Below are 19,801 nucleotides of genomic sequence, written 5' to 3' on the forward strand. Positions count from 1 at the left end.
CGGGAGACAGGGAGAAGCAGGCTTCCCGCTGAGCAGGGAGCCTGATTCGGGGCTCGATCTTAGGACCCTGGGATCATGACCCGAGCCCAAGGTAGCTGCTTAACAACTGAGCCACCCAGGTGCCCTGGCACCATGGCATTTTTGATCTGTCTTGTTGAAATATTCCGAAAGCTCAGTTACACCAGGTAAGAGCGGTGAATTCACAGCACCAATATCTGGAGCATCCATGCTTGCCCACACTTGAACGGCGTGGCAGTTGTGAGAGCTAGAAATTAGGTCACAGAAGGTAAGGTATGTGTTTGCTGGGGTAGGATGAGGACCGAGGGCCCGCCCCTGCTCCAGACCCCACCGCACGCCCTCCTCCTTTCCCACCCTGCCCTCTGCCCATGTCCCTGCAACTTCAAACAGATCCTGAGCCTGTGTCCCCCTTGGTCCTATACTATCAAAGTGGCAAACAGGGGAGGAAGGGGAGGAGGAGAGGGAGCCTGCCTGCCAGCGTTAGATCACAAACTTAAGCCCGCAGCTCTACACCTCGTGCTTTATACCTTGCATTTTTCCACCTTTGTTTAAATATTCAACCTGTCCGACCTGTTTGGGCTGAACAAGCTGGTGCTAGCAAACATCAAAACGTGCCCACTCACTGTCAACGTTTTTCTGATTTGTTAAGGAAGGTGATTAGCAGCAAATTCTGTCTCCCGTCACCCCCCGCCCCCACTAAAAAGTGAACAGGCAGCCCAGAAAGCTTAGCAGAGGTCCTCATCACAGCGAAGCCCTGCTCCCCGCCCTGGGCATGACTGTGTGCTAGAGGGCCTTGCTGCTCGGCCGCCTGCGGGGCTTGGGCTGGTAGAGAGCTTGTTGGTCTTCAGTCGGGAGAGATTTTGTGCTGCTTTACACCAGATTCGGTTGCATAAGAGGTATCAGTATGTAGTGTCAGTCCTTAGTCCTTACTCTCCGTGCTTATGTAACGCCGCTCGCTGGAGAGGACTGTTGCAGATTTACAGGTGGGAAGACGGAGGTCCACGATGCTACAGGTCCCCCCGCTGAGATTGGAAGAAAATCCTGGCCCTCTCTTCCCGGGTTCCTGTGGGTAGAGCGGTGTCCCACTTTCCCCTGCAGCCCATCGTTTGGGGATTCGGGTCCCCTCAGGCAAGCACGTGCCCGTGTGTACCACATCCATCCCGTTGGAGGAGCAAGGGGGTTAGGAACCAATGCCCTCGCAGAGAAGGGGCCCTGTTGCCTAGCTGGGTTTTAGCAGGCGATCTTTTTTTTTTTTTTTTTTTTTTTTGGTTATTCATTTGTGTTCATCTTTTTTCCCCCTCTTACATCAGACACATGACCTTGGTCCCCCTTTCCTTCCTGGCTGTGTCTCCCTTCCCCCAGAAGAAGACAGTGTGGCGTCCCCATAGTGGTGGTGACTTTCCTTTTGCCCGTGCCCCTTCTCTGCACCCAGCACCCACACCTTCCATTTCCCTCAGTGGCATGTGGCGGGCCATCACGACCAGCTCAGCCTGAGCGTTTCCTGTTCCTCTTTTGGAAGAGGCTGAGGAGTAGCCAGCAGTGAGTTGGCACTGCCTTACTGGGGAGATAGTCATCTCTTCCTCCTCTGCAGAAAGAAAAAGGATGTGAGTAACTAGGTGCTACTGTCTTTAAGAAAGCAAGCTGAAGCCAACTCCCTTCGGGGCTGAAGTGAGGAAAGGGTCTGGGGGACCACCTTTCCAGTCTGCCGTGACGGTCAGGACTGGGGATTGGCTTGACTGTAGATACTCAGCCGTCTGCTGGGGTTTGAGGTGGTACTGATTGCTTCCCTCAGAGCTAATGGCTCTGGGCTGCACTTCCGGAATGTCAAGTTCCGGTGGGCTCCATCACCAAAGGCTGCAGCTCCGGGAGTCCCTCCTGGGTTTGGGGCCTTGGGCTGTCTAGGAGGGTTGAAGAAACAGAGGGCGGTTAGCCCAAACAAGGGGAAGAGTCCATTTTATAAAACGTGGCCGCCTGAAAAGATCTAAGGGACCATCAGGTGGGAAAGTGGTAATGTTCTACTTACCGTTTCCTGGTTTAGCACAGGGACAGCCCAGGCAGGCCAATTTTAGCTCTGCGTGAATGAGAGTTCTCTGTGGGTCAGAGAGCTCAACACATTGAACCTCTGAGGTCTTTTGTTTGTTATTTAGGAATCTGTGATTTTATAGGGAAATACGTACTGTGTGTCTTTGTGGGTATTGTACACAGGTATCCAGGGAGCCAAATAACGTACAGAGAGTGTTCTGGCAAATTACTTTAGCAAAACAAGGGCAGGCAAAGGAAAGAAAAAGTGCAAGAGGGTTTAAGGTGTACCGATCCAAAGAACCTGTTTAGGAACAGGGTCTAGAATAAAGCTTTTGCAAAGGTTGATATTTATTGACATGGGCCAACAGCCAGGCCTCCCCTACACTGTATTTGAACACCAGGAGAGGAGGAAGGAGCTTTAGAATGAACCGTGAAGGGCCCTCTGTTTTCTAAGTAAACCATCAATAACTGGAGAATGTTGTACTCTAGGATCAGTTCAGAAGGTAGGGGGAAAGGACTGTAATAGCCAGAAGGTTGCCCTTCTCCTCCCTACAGGACAACAGGGAGAGTGGGGCCTTCAGGGACACCTGCTGCTCAGGCGTCATAACCCAGCTCTGTCCATCAGGGAGGAAGTGTGTGTGCTGGGGTTTTGCATGAGAGCAGGATAGAGAAGGAAGTGCCTTCACCACTGCAGGGGACCCCAGAGACAGAGGGCAGAATGGGGGGGGGGGGTCCAGCCAGGATTATATCCCAGAGTTAGCTGTGGGCCAGGGAGCAGTGGAGAGGGAGAAGCTTCGAAGGCATCTGTCATCAGCAACAGGAACAGGACTCCTGGTACCCCACACTTCCAGCTGATTCTTTGTCTTGGCATCCTGGTCTGATCTGTGCCTCCACCGGCCTCACCAGCATGCCAGGCTGTGGTCCACAGCAGGGGAGACATTCCGTACCCTTGGGGTGTGTCTACCCGTCTTGCAGGGGAAGAGGAGCTTGTGGAGAAAAGCTGACGGGGGATATGGTCTTTAAAGTCAGACAACGTGGAGTGTCGCTGCCCTGTGGGGGCAGGGCTGGGGTGGTGTACAATATCCGGGTGCTTGAGCAGAAGCGTCCCGAGAGCTCTGGGAGCAGTCTGCAGTGGGTGTTCCCACAGCCATCCTGAGGACGGTAGGGAGACACCTCTGAGGCACACACCTCACCACAGGCTGACTTCTAGAGCTTTCCGAGAGCGCTGTCTTCAGTCAGCGAGGCTGCTTACATCCACCGTTGTCGTCGTCCGACCTTCCTCCACACCCAGGCACAGCTGGCGTGACCTGCCTTCTGGATCAGCATGATTGAGCCTGAACAACACCCGAATTACTAGAAGGTGGCTCTGAGCGCAGAGGTGGAACCACACTGGGAGTCAGATGCTTGAAGCCTTGCCAGCTTCTCCCTGGCCCCTTGTCTGCCTCTGTCTTCACTGCCCTCCCCGCCCCTCGGGTGCTGGCATAGGCCTGGACTGACGTGCAGGTCTCACTCCTGGCTCTCCGCCTCCAAACCCCTTCCCTGTACACACAGACGGACAGGAATCTTTCTGGAGGCTGACTTCTTTTTGGCCCGAGATGCAGGTTGTGGAGCGGTGGTGCTTGTTAATCTGATTCATTCCCTCTTTTGGCTATCACAAGACTTTGTTGGAAAAGCAAAGCGAGCACCGGTAGGAATGGGGCTAGATCTATCATCAGGCTGCAGAAACCTGTCGGAGCCTGTCGACTTCAGTCTGGCGCACACCCCGCCCCCCCAAGCAGAGCCGAGTGCTGTTTGTGTATGGTTTGGGTCCTGTGTGCTGAAAGAGTGACCTTCCTTATGATGCCGTTCGCTCAGAGGATCAAACAGTTCAGCTCCCGGGTTAATAAAACCTATGAAGAAATTAAGCAGGAAAAGTTAGCAAATACCAGAAGGGTCTAGATCTTGCCTGAACTTTGACCTGCTCAGGTAAACGGGGTAAAGGAGCTGTGGAAGAACACGGCCGGTGTTAGCTAAGGAAGAACAGAACACGAGGACGCCTTCCAGTGGGTGATCCTTTAAACTCGTTGAAAGTTTTCCAAAGGATCTGACCCCCAAAGTAATTTTGAGAATATTACATTTCATCGCCATTTTGGTGACATACTTAACGCCCGCTAAACGCGTACAGGGTCTGCTGGTATACTCCAGTGGGAGCCTGGGAGTGGCCGCGTGTTCGTATCCCCCAAAATGGCGACACTCCAGTCCGTTGGGTGACCGAGCCTGTGACCAGGATGAAGCGTTGAAGAAGTGAACTGTGGTGCGGTGGGTCTCATAGCTGAGCAGGCAGGAGTGTCACCTGGAGGGCTTCTGGCAGTCCAGCGTGCTGGGCCCTGGCCTCGAGTCCCTGAGTCTGCAGGCCTGAGAACTGACATTTGTGTGACAAGCTCCCGGCTGGAGGACCGCAGCTTGAGACCGGCAGTTTGGTCCCCGTTTCACAGATTTGGAAACCGAAGGTGAGATAGTCTAGGGAGCGTGTGTCTCCCCGGTGCTGAGTGGTAGAACCGGGATATGTCGGCTCCGTCTCCGTTCTCAAGACCGAGACTCCGCCATCACATGGTCCCTGTTCTACGCCGTCGTCTCACCCAGATTTGCCTTGTCGACTACCCGAATTCCCACTCGCTTCTCTTGCCAGTGCTCAAGTGGTAAGAGTTTGCCTTTCTTCCAAACCTGCAGCCTTACATGCCAAAGAGAGGTAAGCAGAAAGTTCCTGTATGTGGAGAGCTGGAGGGGAGGGAGTTCAAGGAGGAAGAAAAGGATACGCTTCAGGGGTTGGTGGGTCTCTGCTGAGTAACTAGACTGGCATTCAGCTCTTGTACAAGACGTATTTGTGTAGCCAGGGTGTGTTCGGTGTCCTTAAGAACAGCCCCCCGTAGCTAAACTGGGTGTTTTTTACATTTTAGAAAATAAAGGATTACATTGACAAGAGGCAAATTTGAGTTGAAAAATCAGCATCCGTGCCAAAATCCAAAGTAGACCCCTATCAGTACTAAAAAGTACTTGGATTTAGATTTTTTTTTTTTTCACTTTATTTGTTTTGTTCATTACTATGGAGACCTACCTTCTTCCCCAACCCCCCCTGCCAGACAGACACCACCAGGCCCCCAGCCCGGGTGTTATGAATGGGAGAAAACTTCACTTGAATCCTGAAAGAGCTCTGATAACATTCCTTCCTTAGGCCATGGTGTGGCAGGATTTCTATGACTGAAGTGACATGCCTCTGAAGGAAAGTTCTAGAATTTTGTGCCAAAAGCAGCTTACTGTGAACATAGGTGGAGTTCTGCATATATGAATACAGATTTGTACCAATAATGGGAGAGATTCGCATGGGTCCTCAGTATTCATTTTTTGGTGTTTTTCATTCAGGTCCCTTTGCCACAGCAGTGTTTACAGTCTCCTGTCGAGTTTCCCCACATTAAACCCTAGGAAGGGCATTAATCATGAGGTTTCTTGGAGGCTGAGGACATGGCTGTAGAGAGATGGCAGGTGAACAGGTTTTCTGCACGTCCTTTATCCGTCCGTCAGTCCAGCCATTCAGCCGTCTGGCAGTCGACCACCCACCAGGTGCCACCGAGGGCCAGTGCTATGATGAAACTTATTTTTGGTTGAGGCTGAGGAAACAGTCAAACGAGTGAAATACACTGTATTTTCAGTTTCTGGTATGTTCTTTGAGGAAGATGAAACCGGGTCATGGGCGTGAGAGCCTCTGTGTGAGATGGTGGGATCCTTGTCATGGAGTCTGAATGGCGGGCCCCAGCCCTCGGGATTTGCGATGGAGCAGCGGAGGCAGGAGCAGCAAATGTACAGCCCTGGGTCCTCTGTCCCACAGAGAACTCGGATGTCCCAGAGGGCCTTGAGATCAGGATAGGGGTGTCAACAGATGAGGCCTGAGAAATGGGCCAAGGCTCGCTCAGTTCTAGGAAGGGAGCCATCCGAGGCATTTAACGAGCAGGGGAGTGGTGTGATGTGAGCGGTGTTTTAGAAGCTCCGCCTGGCTGCGGTGTCGGGAAGCGGGGCAGGAGGGAGATCAGGGAGGTCAGTGTGAAATGTTCAGACCGGCCCATTGAAAACGCGGCCGTTGCATGTCGATGTTTCTGCAGCGTACCCATCGTGAGTTCTCATGGTACCTCAGTCCTTGGGTATAAGTCCCTGCACATTTGTTCAACTCTTGATCAAGATCAAGTCCTCGGAGTGGAATTGCTGGAATAAAGGGCATACATATTTAAAATCCTGCTCCCTGTTGCTCAGCCGCGTTGCAGAAAGGTCCGTTCCATCTTTGCTCCCATCCGTAGCACCAATGCCACTCATGCCTCAGCCCTGCCAGTCTGGCAAGTGGAAAGGTGGAAGGGGCTCAAGTGAAGAGTGGAGGAGACGGGGCTCAATGGCTGTTGGAAGAAGTCACGGGGATCTTAGTTGGAGCTGAGGGTGTGACATCACCGTTGAACACACACACGGGAACCCCAGCTCTGTTTACACCACCTGTAGAGGTGGTCACCCCAGTCCTGTGCCCTGTACCCTCAGACCACAGCCAGATGGCCACTTGTTCCGATCCAGCATGGCCGAAGAGAGAGCCATGTACTGGGGCACATCCCAAGGTTAGGAATCACCGGTATGATTTGGCAGAGCCTGAGGGGGCCTGGCTGGAGGAGTTGGAGTTGCCTAACTCCGCGAAACGCCGGAGTCCTCCTGAATTAATGGAAGAGCTGCCCTCTAGGAGAGAGTGTACACTTGATTCGACATTGCCCCCGAGGACAGATATGCATTTAAAGTAAGGATGGGATTTTTGGCTGAACACGGAAAAGATGTTTTTAATAATTAGCATCGTTGAAAATGGAAAAGTGTTCGAGAATCATGAAATGCCAATCTGTCTGGTGCACTGGGGGCTTTCTGTGCTTGGGGGAGGCTGGCTAGCATCTCAGCTCCCTGCCAGATCTGAGGCTCACTGAAGTGTACGGCTGCTTAGGGTATGTAGAAACGAGAAGCATTCGTCCTTGAAATAAAACCTGAGAGAAAAACAGATGCAAGCCTTCTAAAGAAGAGACAGAATTGGCCTCCCCTCCAGCCTTCCTGTCTGCATTGGCCACACTCTGGGGGGGAAGAGGCCATTACTTGCTCATTTTGGTGGCACGTCCCACTTCCTGTGAGCGTTCGGGAGGAAGTGGACAGTTAGTGTTGCCACTCCTGCTGTCGGAGCCCAGGGAAGAAGGGAAGGGGCCAGGTTACACAATGTCTCAACTACACATCATATCCAGCTTCAGAAAGAGCTGAAGCTCCCAGACCCTGGCAGCCGGACTCGGGACGGAGTTGAGTTCATGAGTTTGCAGCTGTTGGTCACCATGTTGCCGAAGGGACAGGTTGGAAACTCCCAATCGGAGATTGAACCCCAAAAGGGAGCAGCACACTGGAGCTTTGAACCTGAAGCTCCAAAGGGCTCGGCCGGAGAACTAGAGTGCCTTGACGTGCTTGCCACCAAGCCCTCTGAGACTGCTTTGATCTGGTCTCCTTTTTCTGCCTTTAGCAACGATGCAGCTCAAGGGCAGCCCCAGATTTTCAAAAGAAGACAGAGGCAGAACTGGGGGTGGAGAGTGATCTCTTTCGTTCTCTTGACATGGGGCTAGAGCTTGATACCAGGTGCAAGGTCTTGGACCACAGTCACTTGGAGGGGAAGTGTCCAGGGTCGGGCTGGAGCCCTGAGGTTCCTGCCAGTGATCCAGAACACAGATCGAAGGCTTGGCTTGAGGCATTCTGAGGGGAGAGCCCAAACGCAACAATGGGCACACTTGGGTCCATCCTGGCTGTGAGGGCCTGGGCGTGTCAGCCTCTCTTGCCTGGCCTCGTCTGCAGAGTGGGCATGAGGATCCGTAAATCCCCACCAGGTCCTCGCTGTGTGCTCCCTGCTGTCCTTCCTCGTCCTCTGCTCTGTGGAAACTGCTTCCAACACACCCCAGAACTAGGTAATAAAGGTGTAGCTTGAGTGAGTGAGTCCCTTCTGGTTGTCAGAGGTGGTTTGTGGCCTCGTGTTCATGGGCACAGGTCACCTGTCGGCCGCAGAGAAGGCATTCGTCTCTCACTTAATGTTTTAGTGATTTGTTGAGAGGGGTTGGTGCTGACTTACGTCCCATGGTACTTTTCATACTTCCTCAGTTCTTAGGTGCTTTAAAACATTTTATTTTTACATTTCTAAAACTGAACCAATTTTAGATCCAATAAATAATCAACCTTGCTAGCCTTTTCCTTTTTCCTTCTAAACACTGATAATAAGTCATGTTCTCTAAATCCCAATCAGCTTGGAATAGAGCGGGTACTTAGAATGAGGCTCTTGGTTCCCAAGACTTTTCCTGGGGCTTTACATGGCCAAGAAGTAGTAATAAAGCATTCTTCCCTGATAATCTCAGCAAAAAATTAGGTGGACATGGGCTTGGTGGTTCTCTGTGGTTCTTTTCCATTTTCTCCTTTAGGTTTTCCTGCTCCACCACCCTGACGCACCCTCCACTCCCCCGAGCCCCCCAACCTGGAGAACAGAGGTTTGGTCTGAGGCCTGTCCCTTCCAGGGCAAGGCCACATCCCACCTACTGGTGGCTTTGCTGGGCTGGCGATCTGTGAGCCGGGGCAGATAGTCAGGGCTGTTGTGGGGGCCCTCTGCCTCCTAAAGTATGTCTGTAGAATGGAATAGGAGATGCCCAGGCTCTGAGCCCCGCACACCCGTGGGTAGCACAGGGCAGGATTGTCAGGGAGGAAAGGACTTACCGCAGCTGTCTCTTTGCACCATTGGCCCACGCACCTGAATTGTCCTGCTTGCCAATTACAGGCTTCTTAGCCTTGTCCTCCCTGGCCTTTCTCCTCTAAAGAAGGAGCTAAGCTGAGTTGCGCTTCTTTCTGGAAGTGTGACGGGACCGCCTGGAAGTGGGACTGAACGCCTTGCAGTCTCTCCCCTTTTCCATGTGCTTCCCCAGTGAGATAATCCAATGAAAGAGTTCTTTATAAGAAACGGAGACTTTGTTCCTACATCTGGCACAGTTTAACCCCCAAAGATGATGATGGTGATGACGATTGTCATTAGGAAAACCAAACACTTTATGTCACAAAGGAAGGAAATTGAGACTGACCATCTTTTTTGTAATACCTCTCCCTCCTTATGGGCCTTGGGACCGTGTACTTAGGGTGTTTGCTTTAGAACGTTCCAGTAAGGCCACTTAAATCAGGCCACCCGTTAAGCTTTCTTTGCCGAGCAGACAGACAGACTGTATGTAACGTTTTCTCACATGTGTGTTCCCGGCCCTGCGGATGTCAGGGTCGCGGCATGCAGCTTACTCATTGCCTTGCCCCCGCTCCGCGCACCATCTGTAATTCCGCGTAACACCGTGAACAACACGGAAAGCCTTTCAGGTTCACTTTAGACGTGGGCTGCGTTAGCACTTCTCAGATTCGACCCCCAGCGTGCCTCCTCCGAAAGCAGAGGAGAGAGAGCACATAGTGCCGGCGTGTGCGAGGTGGGTTCTGGGGGCGAGTGCAGTGATCGCTCGAGGTGTGAGCCGGCCGAGTCTGGGGATCCCTTGTCCTGCAGAGTCGTGTGTCCTGAAGTAGTACCTCTCATCTGAATACGTACGAGAGGCAGTCAGATAGTGTTTTCATCTCACTGGTGTCAGTGAAATTCAGAATGTCTTCCAACAGACAGCAAAGCGTTGAGCGACATTTTTGGATAACACCTGTGAGGGCTTTGTGGAGGGCTTCAGGGAGATCATAGAAGGCTTTATTTATTATTTTTTCTTAGAATGAGAGGTTAAGCAGTGACTTTTTTTTTAAGATTTTTTAAAAATTTATTTGATAAAGATCACAAGTAGGCAGAGAGGCAGGCAGAGAGAGAGGGGGAAGCACTGCTCCCCACTGAGCAGAGATCCTGATGCGGGGCTCAATCCCAGGACCCCGGGACCAAGACCTGAGCCGAATGCAGAGGCTTAACCCACTGAGCCACCCAGGCGTGACCCCAGAGAGTGGTCACTGTATAAATTGTACTGTCTGTCTTAAAGAAAATTCAGCCAACACCTAAACATTATACAAAACCATGAAAAATTTAGAAGAAACCAACCAACTCAGTTTTTTGCCAAATCACAGTGTGTGTGTGTGTGTGTTCTTTCCAGACATATGAAGATTCACGAGAAGGACCCTAACAGTGCTACAGCTACGGCCCCCCCATCCCCACTGAAGCGTCGGCGGCTGCCCTCCAAGAGGAAACTGAGTCATGATGCCGAGTCAGAGAAAGAAGACCCAGCACCTGCTAAAAAGGTTCTTGCCACCACCACCACGCCCCTCACCGACCCGCACCGATGTGCCTAACCACGGGACTCCTGGCAGAAATACCTCTAGTCTTTATTCTCACAGTCTGGGGACTTGGCAGACATCCTGCGCTTTTAATCTATGTCTTCTGACACTGTTTTTTGCAAGGTGTCTGCAGGAAAGCATTCCCCGTGTGCGCTTCCTCTGTGGGCCCCGCACGCTGAGCCCCGCGACGGGAGGAGCTTGTTTCGTTGCTCTGTGCTGTTTGGTTTCTCCAGCTGGAGGGGAAGCTTATGCCATTAGGGACTCCTGTTGTTCTCTGTCCCTGCCAGACACCGGGTGCTCCCTAAGTAAGCGTGGTTGGAATGAATGAGTGGGTTGAAGGTAGGGGGTGGAAGTGTTCGGGGAGGATTTGCTGCGTGGATGAAGGACTGGTCTGTGGCCTCCCTGTAGATCTGCACTGAGGGTGGGGCTTCTCTTCTGAAGCAGACCCGTATGGGAGACCTCCTTCATGACTTCACTTTTTTCCTTTCCCCCCAAGATGGTGGAAGATGGGCAGCCGGGGGACTCGGAGAAAGCTGAAGAAGTGTTTCACTGCCCCATATGCTTTAAGGAGTTCGTTTGCAAGTATGGACTGGAGACCCACATGGAAACCCACTCAGATAACCCACTAAGGTAGGAGAGGGGCTGGAACGCACGTGTCGTCTGGAAAGCTCTTTTTCATTCCGGTGCCCTCAGACATAGGGCCGATCCTCACTCCCTCGTCCTCCAAACTGAGCTTAAGGGATTTGTCTTGGGTTTGGTGACAAGGCCAGACCCTCGGAGCAGTTGTGAGGGCCCGCTGCATGGGGCATCCCCTGTGACAGGGGACTTTGGGGCAGCAAGCTTATTTTCTGTGACACAAGAGGCGTTGCAGCCCAGGTGACTGTTAGTTGTGCAGGAGCGTGTGGTAAGGACGGAAGAGCATACCAGCTGCTTGTTAGTGTTTGCCTGCATCAGATTGGTAGCACAGAAACCTTACAAAAGCCTTGAGGGGTAAGAAGGCTTCTGCTTCATGCAAGACCCTCGACCGAACATGAAGCCCGACACAGGCAGACAGCGAGAAGTGCAGGTTCTGCTGGTCTGGGTTGCTGGCTCCCGGTTTGGGGCTCCTTCGCCTGCCCAGCCAGAGACGGTGGCTGGTGCAAGGACTCTGCAGCGGTGCTCAGGGCCGGGCTGCGGACGGGGTCCCCTCGGCTTTCCTTCCCCATCTCGCAGAACTTTCTCATCGGGCAGCAAGTCCCGTGTTCTTAGTGACAGACAGGCTTGGAATGGTTTTGGCAGAATTGCCACTTTTAAAAAGGCTACTGCCGTGGTTTTTAAACACCAAGAAGAACCAAGGGCCACAGGGGAGTGACTGGATCGGAAGGTGATGTCCTACAAGGCGTGGCTGAGGCTTCTCTCAGATCAGGGCAAGCGCGTGCACGCTCGCGGGGCTGGGTTTCGGGAGACAGCTTGGGAGCCAGAGTCTGGACGCCTGTCAGACTCACCGATGTCTGGACCCGCTCTCCCTCTCAGGACACTTGTTAGGTTGTGACTTGGGAGTGAAGAATCAGGAGAAAAGCCTCACCGTGTGGTAATGAAATCCGCGTCAGATAGCATTATACTTCCTCACGTTCGCCGGACATTTTTCCGTTAAGAGAAGAAAGAATGTATGAAGAGTTTAAACTGCTGAGTCATTGAGGTGCTACAGAATGTCCTTCCATCACTCCCCCATCTCCGGAAAGTGCCCGCTGGCCGCATAGCAGGGGCTGGTGGTCAGAACTCCCGGATCCCACCCTGCTCTCGAGGGACCTCTGCCAGCTGGCTGTGACCCTCGCACCACGTAATCCCCGTATTCCTTTTCAGGCCTTAGATTCCTGCTGTCCTTTTGTCCACCAGGAAAAGGCACTTGGCCCTTCCTTTTGCAGGCCCTGTCCTGAGAGATGCAGGAATATTCATGGTCTCGTGAATGTCCACAGCATCCCCAGGATGTGGGGTTGTGGTGGGCAGCGAATGTTGATGGCTTTCTCAGCTGAGAGCCTGAGCAGACAGAGGTGAGGCCTCACGGGGTGAGTCGTGGGCACAGCCCACAATCACACGTGGGATCCCAGCCACCACCCTGTGCCCCTGCCAGTCAGCCATGTGACCGGGCACTACAGAGTGGGAACGCACTGCGCTGGGAGCTCCTCTGGGTGTTTTATTTCACCTGGGATCATGTACCATCTTAGGAACAATCCATTTGCTCCCTTCCCTTCTAGAGAATCCCATCCTGCAGAGAGAATAATGAGACTCTCGCGAGAGAGATGGGGGCCGCCGGCGCGTGGACTGCACGGCATATAGCCGTGAGAGCAGAAGCTCGAGCCTGGAGGAGGGGCCGGCTTCCCCTGGAGCTCGGCCTCCCAGACCAGCACCTGCCCCAGGGACAGGCTGGCCTTGCTGCTCTGAGGTGGGGATGGGAAGTGCATTGGATGCTGCTCGTCCTGCTCTGCACGCCTTAGTGGGTAATTCATGTGCCGTGTCCCCAAGGCTGTGGCGAGGCAGATGCACCGTGAAGTCCTGACTATTCTCCTTGCCTGCTCGGGAATGATGGCATCTGTCTGGTGAGGGGTTGCCCGGAGCGGCGTTGTAGCAGGCTGGGGACTCGGCCCCGACCAGCCGTCTTCCACCCTGCTGGAGCCCCTGCATGCTGTGCCCGCAGCCCATCCGTTGTGGGGGGTGAGCCAGCCGTCCCCCGTCTAGTGGCTGCTGCGATGTGGGGTGGGGCTTGCATCTGGAAACCAAAGGGACTTGATTATAGAACGTAGTTAATTCCCCTCTTCTCCTCTCTGCTCCGCTGTTCCACATAATAGCCTGCTATCAGAGGAGGCCGTGGGGGCAGGCAGGAGCCGGCGGGGCCCAGCCAGCCAGTGAACTGTGACAGGAGCCGGTGGGAGAGACTGCTTGTTAACCCAGAGCTAAAATAGACACCGACTCCATTTGCAAACCCCAGCAGCAGCAGAACCACAGTGGGATGCTACCGGCTTAAACAGAAAGTTTGTAACTCAAAACAGCTGTTGGCTTCTCACTCTCCTGCTCTGACAACCCCCCCCCCCCCCGGTCCCTCAAGCTGGCAAAGTGCCTATTGTCCCTTAATAGAAAGTGTTGGAAGTCCAAACGGGTGTAAACGCCAAGTGTGTTCCCCATTCCTGGTGCAAGTTCACGAAGCTGAGTGTAGAGCAGGCAGGAAGCTGCTTGTGGAGGCTGTAGCTCCTCGTGCCGGGTGTTGCTTGGGCCCTGATGTGACCAGCACTAAATCCGCAGCCCCTAGACAAGGGGGAGCAGCAGAGAGCCGGCGTTTGGAATCAGACAGTGATGGGCAGAGTGTTTTAAATGTTCTACTGGTCACCTTTTAGAAAAGAAAAAGGAATAGGCAGAACTGATCATGCTCGTAGCAACAACACCAAAAACACAGTGTCAGCGTACAATCAGTGTAAAAACTGTTGGTGATGCGTTTTGCATTCCTGGCTATACACAGTCCGGGTGTGGGATGCAGTCATGGCCCCTCTGAGTCTGAGCCAGCCACGGTTCGGGTGTGCAGAGCCCACCGCACAGATGCAGGCCAGGACAAGCCGCCTACAGCGGGGGTAGGAGGTGCCTGGAGAGGCCCCTGGTCTTGCGTGTAAATGACTTGTCTCAGGCTAGCGGGGTTGGGGGTGGTGGTGGGTGCTGGACCAGGATGGGTGACAGCTGGCTGGTTCCGTGGCTCTGGGGCTGCTGCTGAGGGCAGAATTCAGCAAAAGTTATTGTCTGATGTTACATGGCTTCTTGATGAAAGAAGGGCAGATAATAAATAATTTTAAAATTATTTCCATTAAAATGGATCCAAATGATTAAGTGCTGACTGTGTGTCAGGCACTTCAGCAGACTTGAAGGGAAAAAACAGTGATGTTGGAGATAGGGCCCCTTGAGGGCTAGTCAGAAAACTTGGAAGTGGGCAGTTAACAAAACACAGCGAAAGGGACAGGTTTGGGGCCAGGAAGGACATGGTTTGCAGAGGGAGCCTGAGCAGTCAGTGTAAAGCTTCCCTTGACGTTTTCCACGGGACGAGCTGGGGTGGTACCTCACGGTTTCCTCCAGGTGGAGGCTGTCCTCCGTCTGATCAAGTTCTTGATCTCGGTTGTCTGGAATCTAGGTCAGGAATTAGTCTTCGGGGAACACGAGTAAGCTCTCGAGGGTACAGCCTCCCTGCTGTAGGTGGGCCTGTCCTGCACAGTGAGGGTACGTGTTGTCACAGGCGTGCAGGCCAGGCCAAAGGCCACCCCCTCGTCCTGGTGGTGGAGCAAGGTACCAGAACCTTCTTTCTTCTGCATTCTCAAGTGTTCCAAGGAATGCTTGGCTCCCTTTGCTGTACCCCCTCCCTGCACACCCCATCACCTGCAGGGAGCCTCTCAGACTCATTGACATGGTATTGGTCCCACACTTAAATGTCATCCTAGAAATAAGGAAAGAATATAGAAAACAGTCATTAATATCTTGTATTGAAGAGTCACAGCCGTCTATGGCTTGGCCAGGTGGAGGCAGGTTTGAAACCGTGTTGGGAGCTAAAAAAGGGCAGGGGAGGGGGGTGACGCACGTGTGTGTGTGTGTGTGTGTGTGTGTGTGTGTGTGTGTCTGTGTGTGGTGTCATCATTGTTGCCCCCTTGCCCCCACAGCCAACCTGGAAGTTGGAGACAACATTGTAATGATGTCCCCTTTCCTCCCTGCCCGAGGGCCTCTCCCAGGGCTCAGGCTATTGAGAGCCAAGGTGGCCCCCAGCTTCTGTGCTCACCCCAGCCTGTCCGCTGTGAAGTGCCTCGGACCTGCCCGACTTCACGCCACACTGGTTGGTTGAACAGTCTGGCCAGGGTGTCAGGACGCAGTGTGCAGTCTGGTGGATTCCTGGGCGTGGGGAGGGCAAGCTGCCGCCCGCCACCGGCCAGGGCCCTGTCACAGGGCCCTCACTGTTGCTCCCAGCAACTGGGAGAGATTAGTGCAGCTGTTGGATGTCAGTTCTCGGGCTGGGAGGGGAGGGGAGGGGAGGGGAGGGGAGGGTGGGCACCAGGGCAGGAATGTCTGAGCCGGGTGGGGCTCCCAGGAGAGGTTGTTTGCACTTACCCTTTCTGCCTCTGGAGACCGAGCAGGAGAAAAATGAAGCATGAAATCCCTTTAAAAAAGGAATGTCAGTCTCTGGATTAAAACTCTGTAATGAGCAAGAAATTCAGTATCTCAAGGAAGTAGCCCGGTGAGCTCAGCTTTCCCGGGAAGGTATCTCCCGGCTTCTGATGACAGGGTCCCGGCCCGCTGGCTGCTCAGGGAGTAGGAGTGTGAGCCACTGTCCGGTGTCCAGCCATTAAGAGTGTGCTGTGTGTTGGAGAAGGAGCTGGGCATCTGCCAGTCATTGTCCTCTGAACAGAGTCGTGGAGTCAGGGTTCTGCCGGCCAGCCCCATCCCAGCCGGCCAGCCCCATCCCAGCCGCCGCCTAGTGTGTCCCTGGCCCCCAGGCGAGCCGAGCTGGTTCCCCGGCTGGAAAATGCATCTGTGATCTGTGGTGAGGAGGAAGGGAGCAGTGCAGCCCTTGGATGGGTATCCTATTTCAGGGAAACTGAGGCGTCCCATTCAGGGGCTTCTCCAGATACTTTGTATTTGACAAGAGAACATGAAGGCAGTCTGCCCTGAGTCCTCCTTGTCATCAACAGCCGCTTTCATCGAGCTTTGCTTCTGTAAAGGTTGGGAAGCCGAAGAACCGTTTAAATTTGGTTTGAGTCCTGCCCACCGCATTTTGTAATCTAGCTGTGAATGCTGCATAGTTAGAAGCTTGAAGGGGCCGGATAGCTTTTAAATAGTAGAACCACACATCCTTTTCTTAGATGTTTAGGGAAACCGGAGGTTCTAAAGGGATGTTTCCTAATGTTTGAAATTTGCCAAAGCAGGCTTTCAAAAATTGAATATATTTAGCATAGGAAAATATATATAATTTAAATAAAAACCGTTCTTGATGGAGGTCCCCTGCCCCTTAACTGCCATCCTGGTGGATATGGCCATAAAGGTGAGGCACCTGACAGGAAGGTTCTGGTTCTCTCTTCGGTCTGCTCTTAAGCTTTGCGTGGACATCAGTTTTCTTCTTGTTCTGGAGCGCTGAGGTCACCAGATGAGTACAGTAGGACTGTGGCACACACTGGGAGGAGCTCATAATCCCCAAATCTGTTTAGCCACAGGGTTTTCATTTTAAAGCCTTTTGGTGGCCTTGCTTTCCCACTTCAGTAAAGCCCGTTGCTCGTAACTTTGTCTTCAGGTTTCCCTGGACTTGACTCTCTGTCTTGGATGTGTTTGCAGGCTTCCTTCCCATCGTGGGTCCTCTGGGAAGGCTGTCTGGGAAACCCACTCCTGTCGCTGGGGACACATGCCTCATTGCAGGGCTGGTGTCCCGAAGGGTGACGGCAGTTCCTGGTAGGGTAACTGGTTGCTCTCCTTTGAGCCTTCAGAAGTGCTGGCTTTGTGCCAGGCTTCCTTGGACCCTCACCCCCTGCACCCCTACGGGAAGAGCACGTTCGTCCCAGTGCACATTTCCGCCCCAGCGCAGGGTTCTGTAGTTCTCTTGGGAGAAATCAGTGAGAAGGCAGGATGTGAAGGATGCAGCGTCTTCGCACAAGGGCACCGGTTATAAGAGAACTGATACCCGGTGCCCGGTCCCATTGTCACAGGCATGCTGTGGGACGCGTGTGTCTGCTCTCGATTCGCGACTTTAAAATTTTAACTTTTGTCTTTTGAAGACTAGTGGTGGATCTGGGTATGCGTAGGGACATCATTCATTGTCACTCGGGTCCTTGGAGAGTTGAAAGGACAGGGCCCTCAGCTAAGGAAGGAGAGGAACCCCTTGATGGGCTGGAGCTGGCTTCTCCCCGCCCTTGCCCTTGTCTGTGGGCCTGTAGCAGCCAGCGGCGGAGGCTGAGCCGCAGCTGGTGGGGTCGCGTCTCTCTGTGGCTTCAAACCAGCGTAGGTCCCCGTGCCTGTGAGAACTGGGCTTCTCCTCCAGGCCAGCCCACGTCAAACCTGGGGCCCCTCTGCTGTGTGATTTTGTTTCATTTCTGCGGAAGGGACAGCAGGGACCGTGGGTAAAGTGTAAATATTGGTGGTGGTGGTGTGTCCCTCCAGCCCCAGGGGCCACAGTGGAAACTCGGCTCATCCCCCCTGCATGCTGCTGGGAGGCACCCCCACCCCAGGCCTCTCCTATCTGAGCTTCACACCTACCCATACCCTTTCGGTGACACTGCAGGCAGTGCTAAGAGAGGCGGGGGTGGGGGGGCAGATAAGCTGGAGGCAGCTGCTTCGCCCCTTTGCTATGAGGGCAGCCCTGACTACATGCCCCAAGACCATCCCTCCTGCCTTCCCACACACCCCTAACCCAACTGCAGAGCCCTGGGCCCTGTAACAGGAGCCACCATGACCAAGCCAGCTCTGTGGGAGGCTGGGATGTCGCTGGGGGTGGGGGGGAGGGAGGCTTGGTAAGATCTCCAGGACTCGACATGAAGCTCTCTTTCTGCTAGAAGCATTTCGTAACATGTGCTGGAATTCAGGTGTTTTCTGGGTGAAACAGGCTCCGGTGGACTGTCTCGGGGTCCGGAAACACTGTTTCTGTGAGCAGAATGATTTGGAGCTCATGCATACACAGGGGTGTGTGTAAGTTGAGGACAAGTCCCTGGTAGTATTCATCCCTGTGTTTGATTTGTAACCTCATCTTGTCTTCGCAGAGTTTTTCCCGCTGATGAATTTTTGTTTCCCTTCGAGTGATTTACATTATAGACGAAAAAAAAAGGTTTTTTTGTTTTTATTTTTAGAAGAGTTCCGTTGGCATCTGTAAACCCCATGGCAGCATTCTCTAGTTGCATGCTTTCCCCCAAATGCACTGATCTTAACTGACGGTGAAGTTCTCCATGTGGGAAAGTTGCCCTCCTCTTGCATTCCCTCAGTATCGGAAAGCAATCTCTTACGTTTGTAAGATTTCCCTCTGGCACACTCTTAGGTTCACAGGCAAGATGCAATCGCCCTCCAGCGCTCCGCGGTCCCACGACTTCTAAAGGGAGGTCCTGCTCCTTCGGCATGTCCTGCAGTGGTGCCGCCCGTGGGTCCCTGGAGTGGCTGGCATCCGGGGCAGGCTGGAGAGATCCCACAAGCCCAAAAGGGAGGGGAGAGCTGTGGGACCCACCTGACCCATAGCCATGGTCTTCTTGAAGACTGACAAGCCCAAGTGAGGTTAGCAAACACCCCTAGGTCAGGGCCCTCAGGGAGCAGCGTCGCCCACAGATGAACAATGATCTCCATTGTCCTTGAAGAGCTCTTTAGAAACAGTTGCAAAGTGTTCTTCCCCGGGCCTTGGGAAGGCTGGTTGAACCAGAGTGTCTCTGGCTGACAAAGCCTGCCCAACATTTCTGGGTGATGGTTTTCCACACTGGTTTTATTTAAAGTCTGCCAACAGGTGCCGAGCGGGAGGTGGGAAGCAGCGTTTTTCTGTGGCGTTTCATTTTCCTTCTTGTAGTCATCCCTGCGCTGTGCTTCTGGTTTCAAAGCAGGTTTTTATCCCCCCCTCCCCCCCACCACTTTGGAGCAGCTTATGAGATGACATTCGGCAGCTTTTCAGAAGCGAAATAGGAACACGCTCACTGAATCCCAGGAATGGAGAGGCGTGAAGTCGTGGCTCTGGGCCTCATTCAGATTTTATTAGGAGGCTCTGAGGGCATGTGCAGGCCAGGATGGCATGCGCTTCTCTTCGGAGCTGTGGCCCCAGGACCGGGGATGGGGGCAGGGGTGTGGGGTGGTGCAGGGAAGCAGGTGGTGCAGGACAGAGGAAAGAACCAGAAAGAACGCACATTTCTCCCATGCGTCTCCAGGTGAAACAGAAACAGTGGAGACTGTGGTAAAGTTCTTAAGAATGAAGGGAGAGAACACGTCCTTTCGAAATTAAAATTCATTTTCCCTGCGTTTTCACGTTGGCTCTCATGGCCAGGAAATGGGCTATTCCTGATGGTTTTTGTTCCAAGCTGTAGATGCTCGTGATTAAGTTTGGAGTAGCCCCTCGTAGCTTTCCAAGCATTTTCTTCTCCGTCGCCGACTGTAACTCTAAGAATCCCCATGTTACAGATGGGGGAGCAGTCAGGGGCCCAGGGAAGGTTGGGGAAGAGCTCTCCCAGGCCTGGGAGATTTGAGGACAGATTTGAGGACCTGTCACTTAATTCTCACTATATAGTAAGGAGGTCATGGAGGGAGCGATTCCTGTCTCAGGCCTGTTTGGGAAGTTGCCCAGCAGGCAATCAGAATACAGAAGAAATAAGTTGTCCAAGATCGCCACGACCTCCGCTTCCCCTCCCGCCGTCTCTGGTCCCTGAGCCCAGCCCACACCGCTCCCCGGCTGCCTTCCAGG

General features: G+C 53.3%; 1 protein-coding gene across 7 annotated transcripts in view; it reads left to right on the forward strand.

The window, feature by feature from the left end:
• The window catches only part of RREB1 (ras responsive element binding protein 1), a 128,573-nt gene that overhangs the window by 81,784 nt on the left and 26,988 nt on the right, over window positions 1-19,801 (forward strand). For all 7 annotated transcript variants that reach the window (XM_044258443.1, XM_044258435.1, XM_044258451.1 and 4 more), the window contains 2 exons: window positions 10,212-10,356; window positions 10,889-11,022. In XM_044258443.1, the coding sequence (XP_044114378.1) occupies window positions 10,212-10,356; window positions 10,889-11,022 (279 nt within the window). The remainder of the gene's footprint in view (window positions 1-10,211; window positions 10,357-10,888; window positions 11,023-19,801) is intronic.

The sequence above is a fragment of the Neovison vison genome, chromosome 1, assembly GCF_020171115.1.
Source record: "Neovison vison isolate M4711 chromosome 1, ASM_NN_V1, whole genome shotgun sequence".
In the NCBI taxonomy this organism is placed as follows: domain Eukaryota; kingdom Metazoa; phylum Chordata; class Mammalia; order Carnivora; family Mustelidae; genus Neogale; species Neogale vison.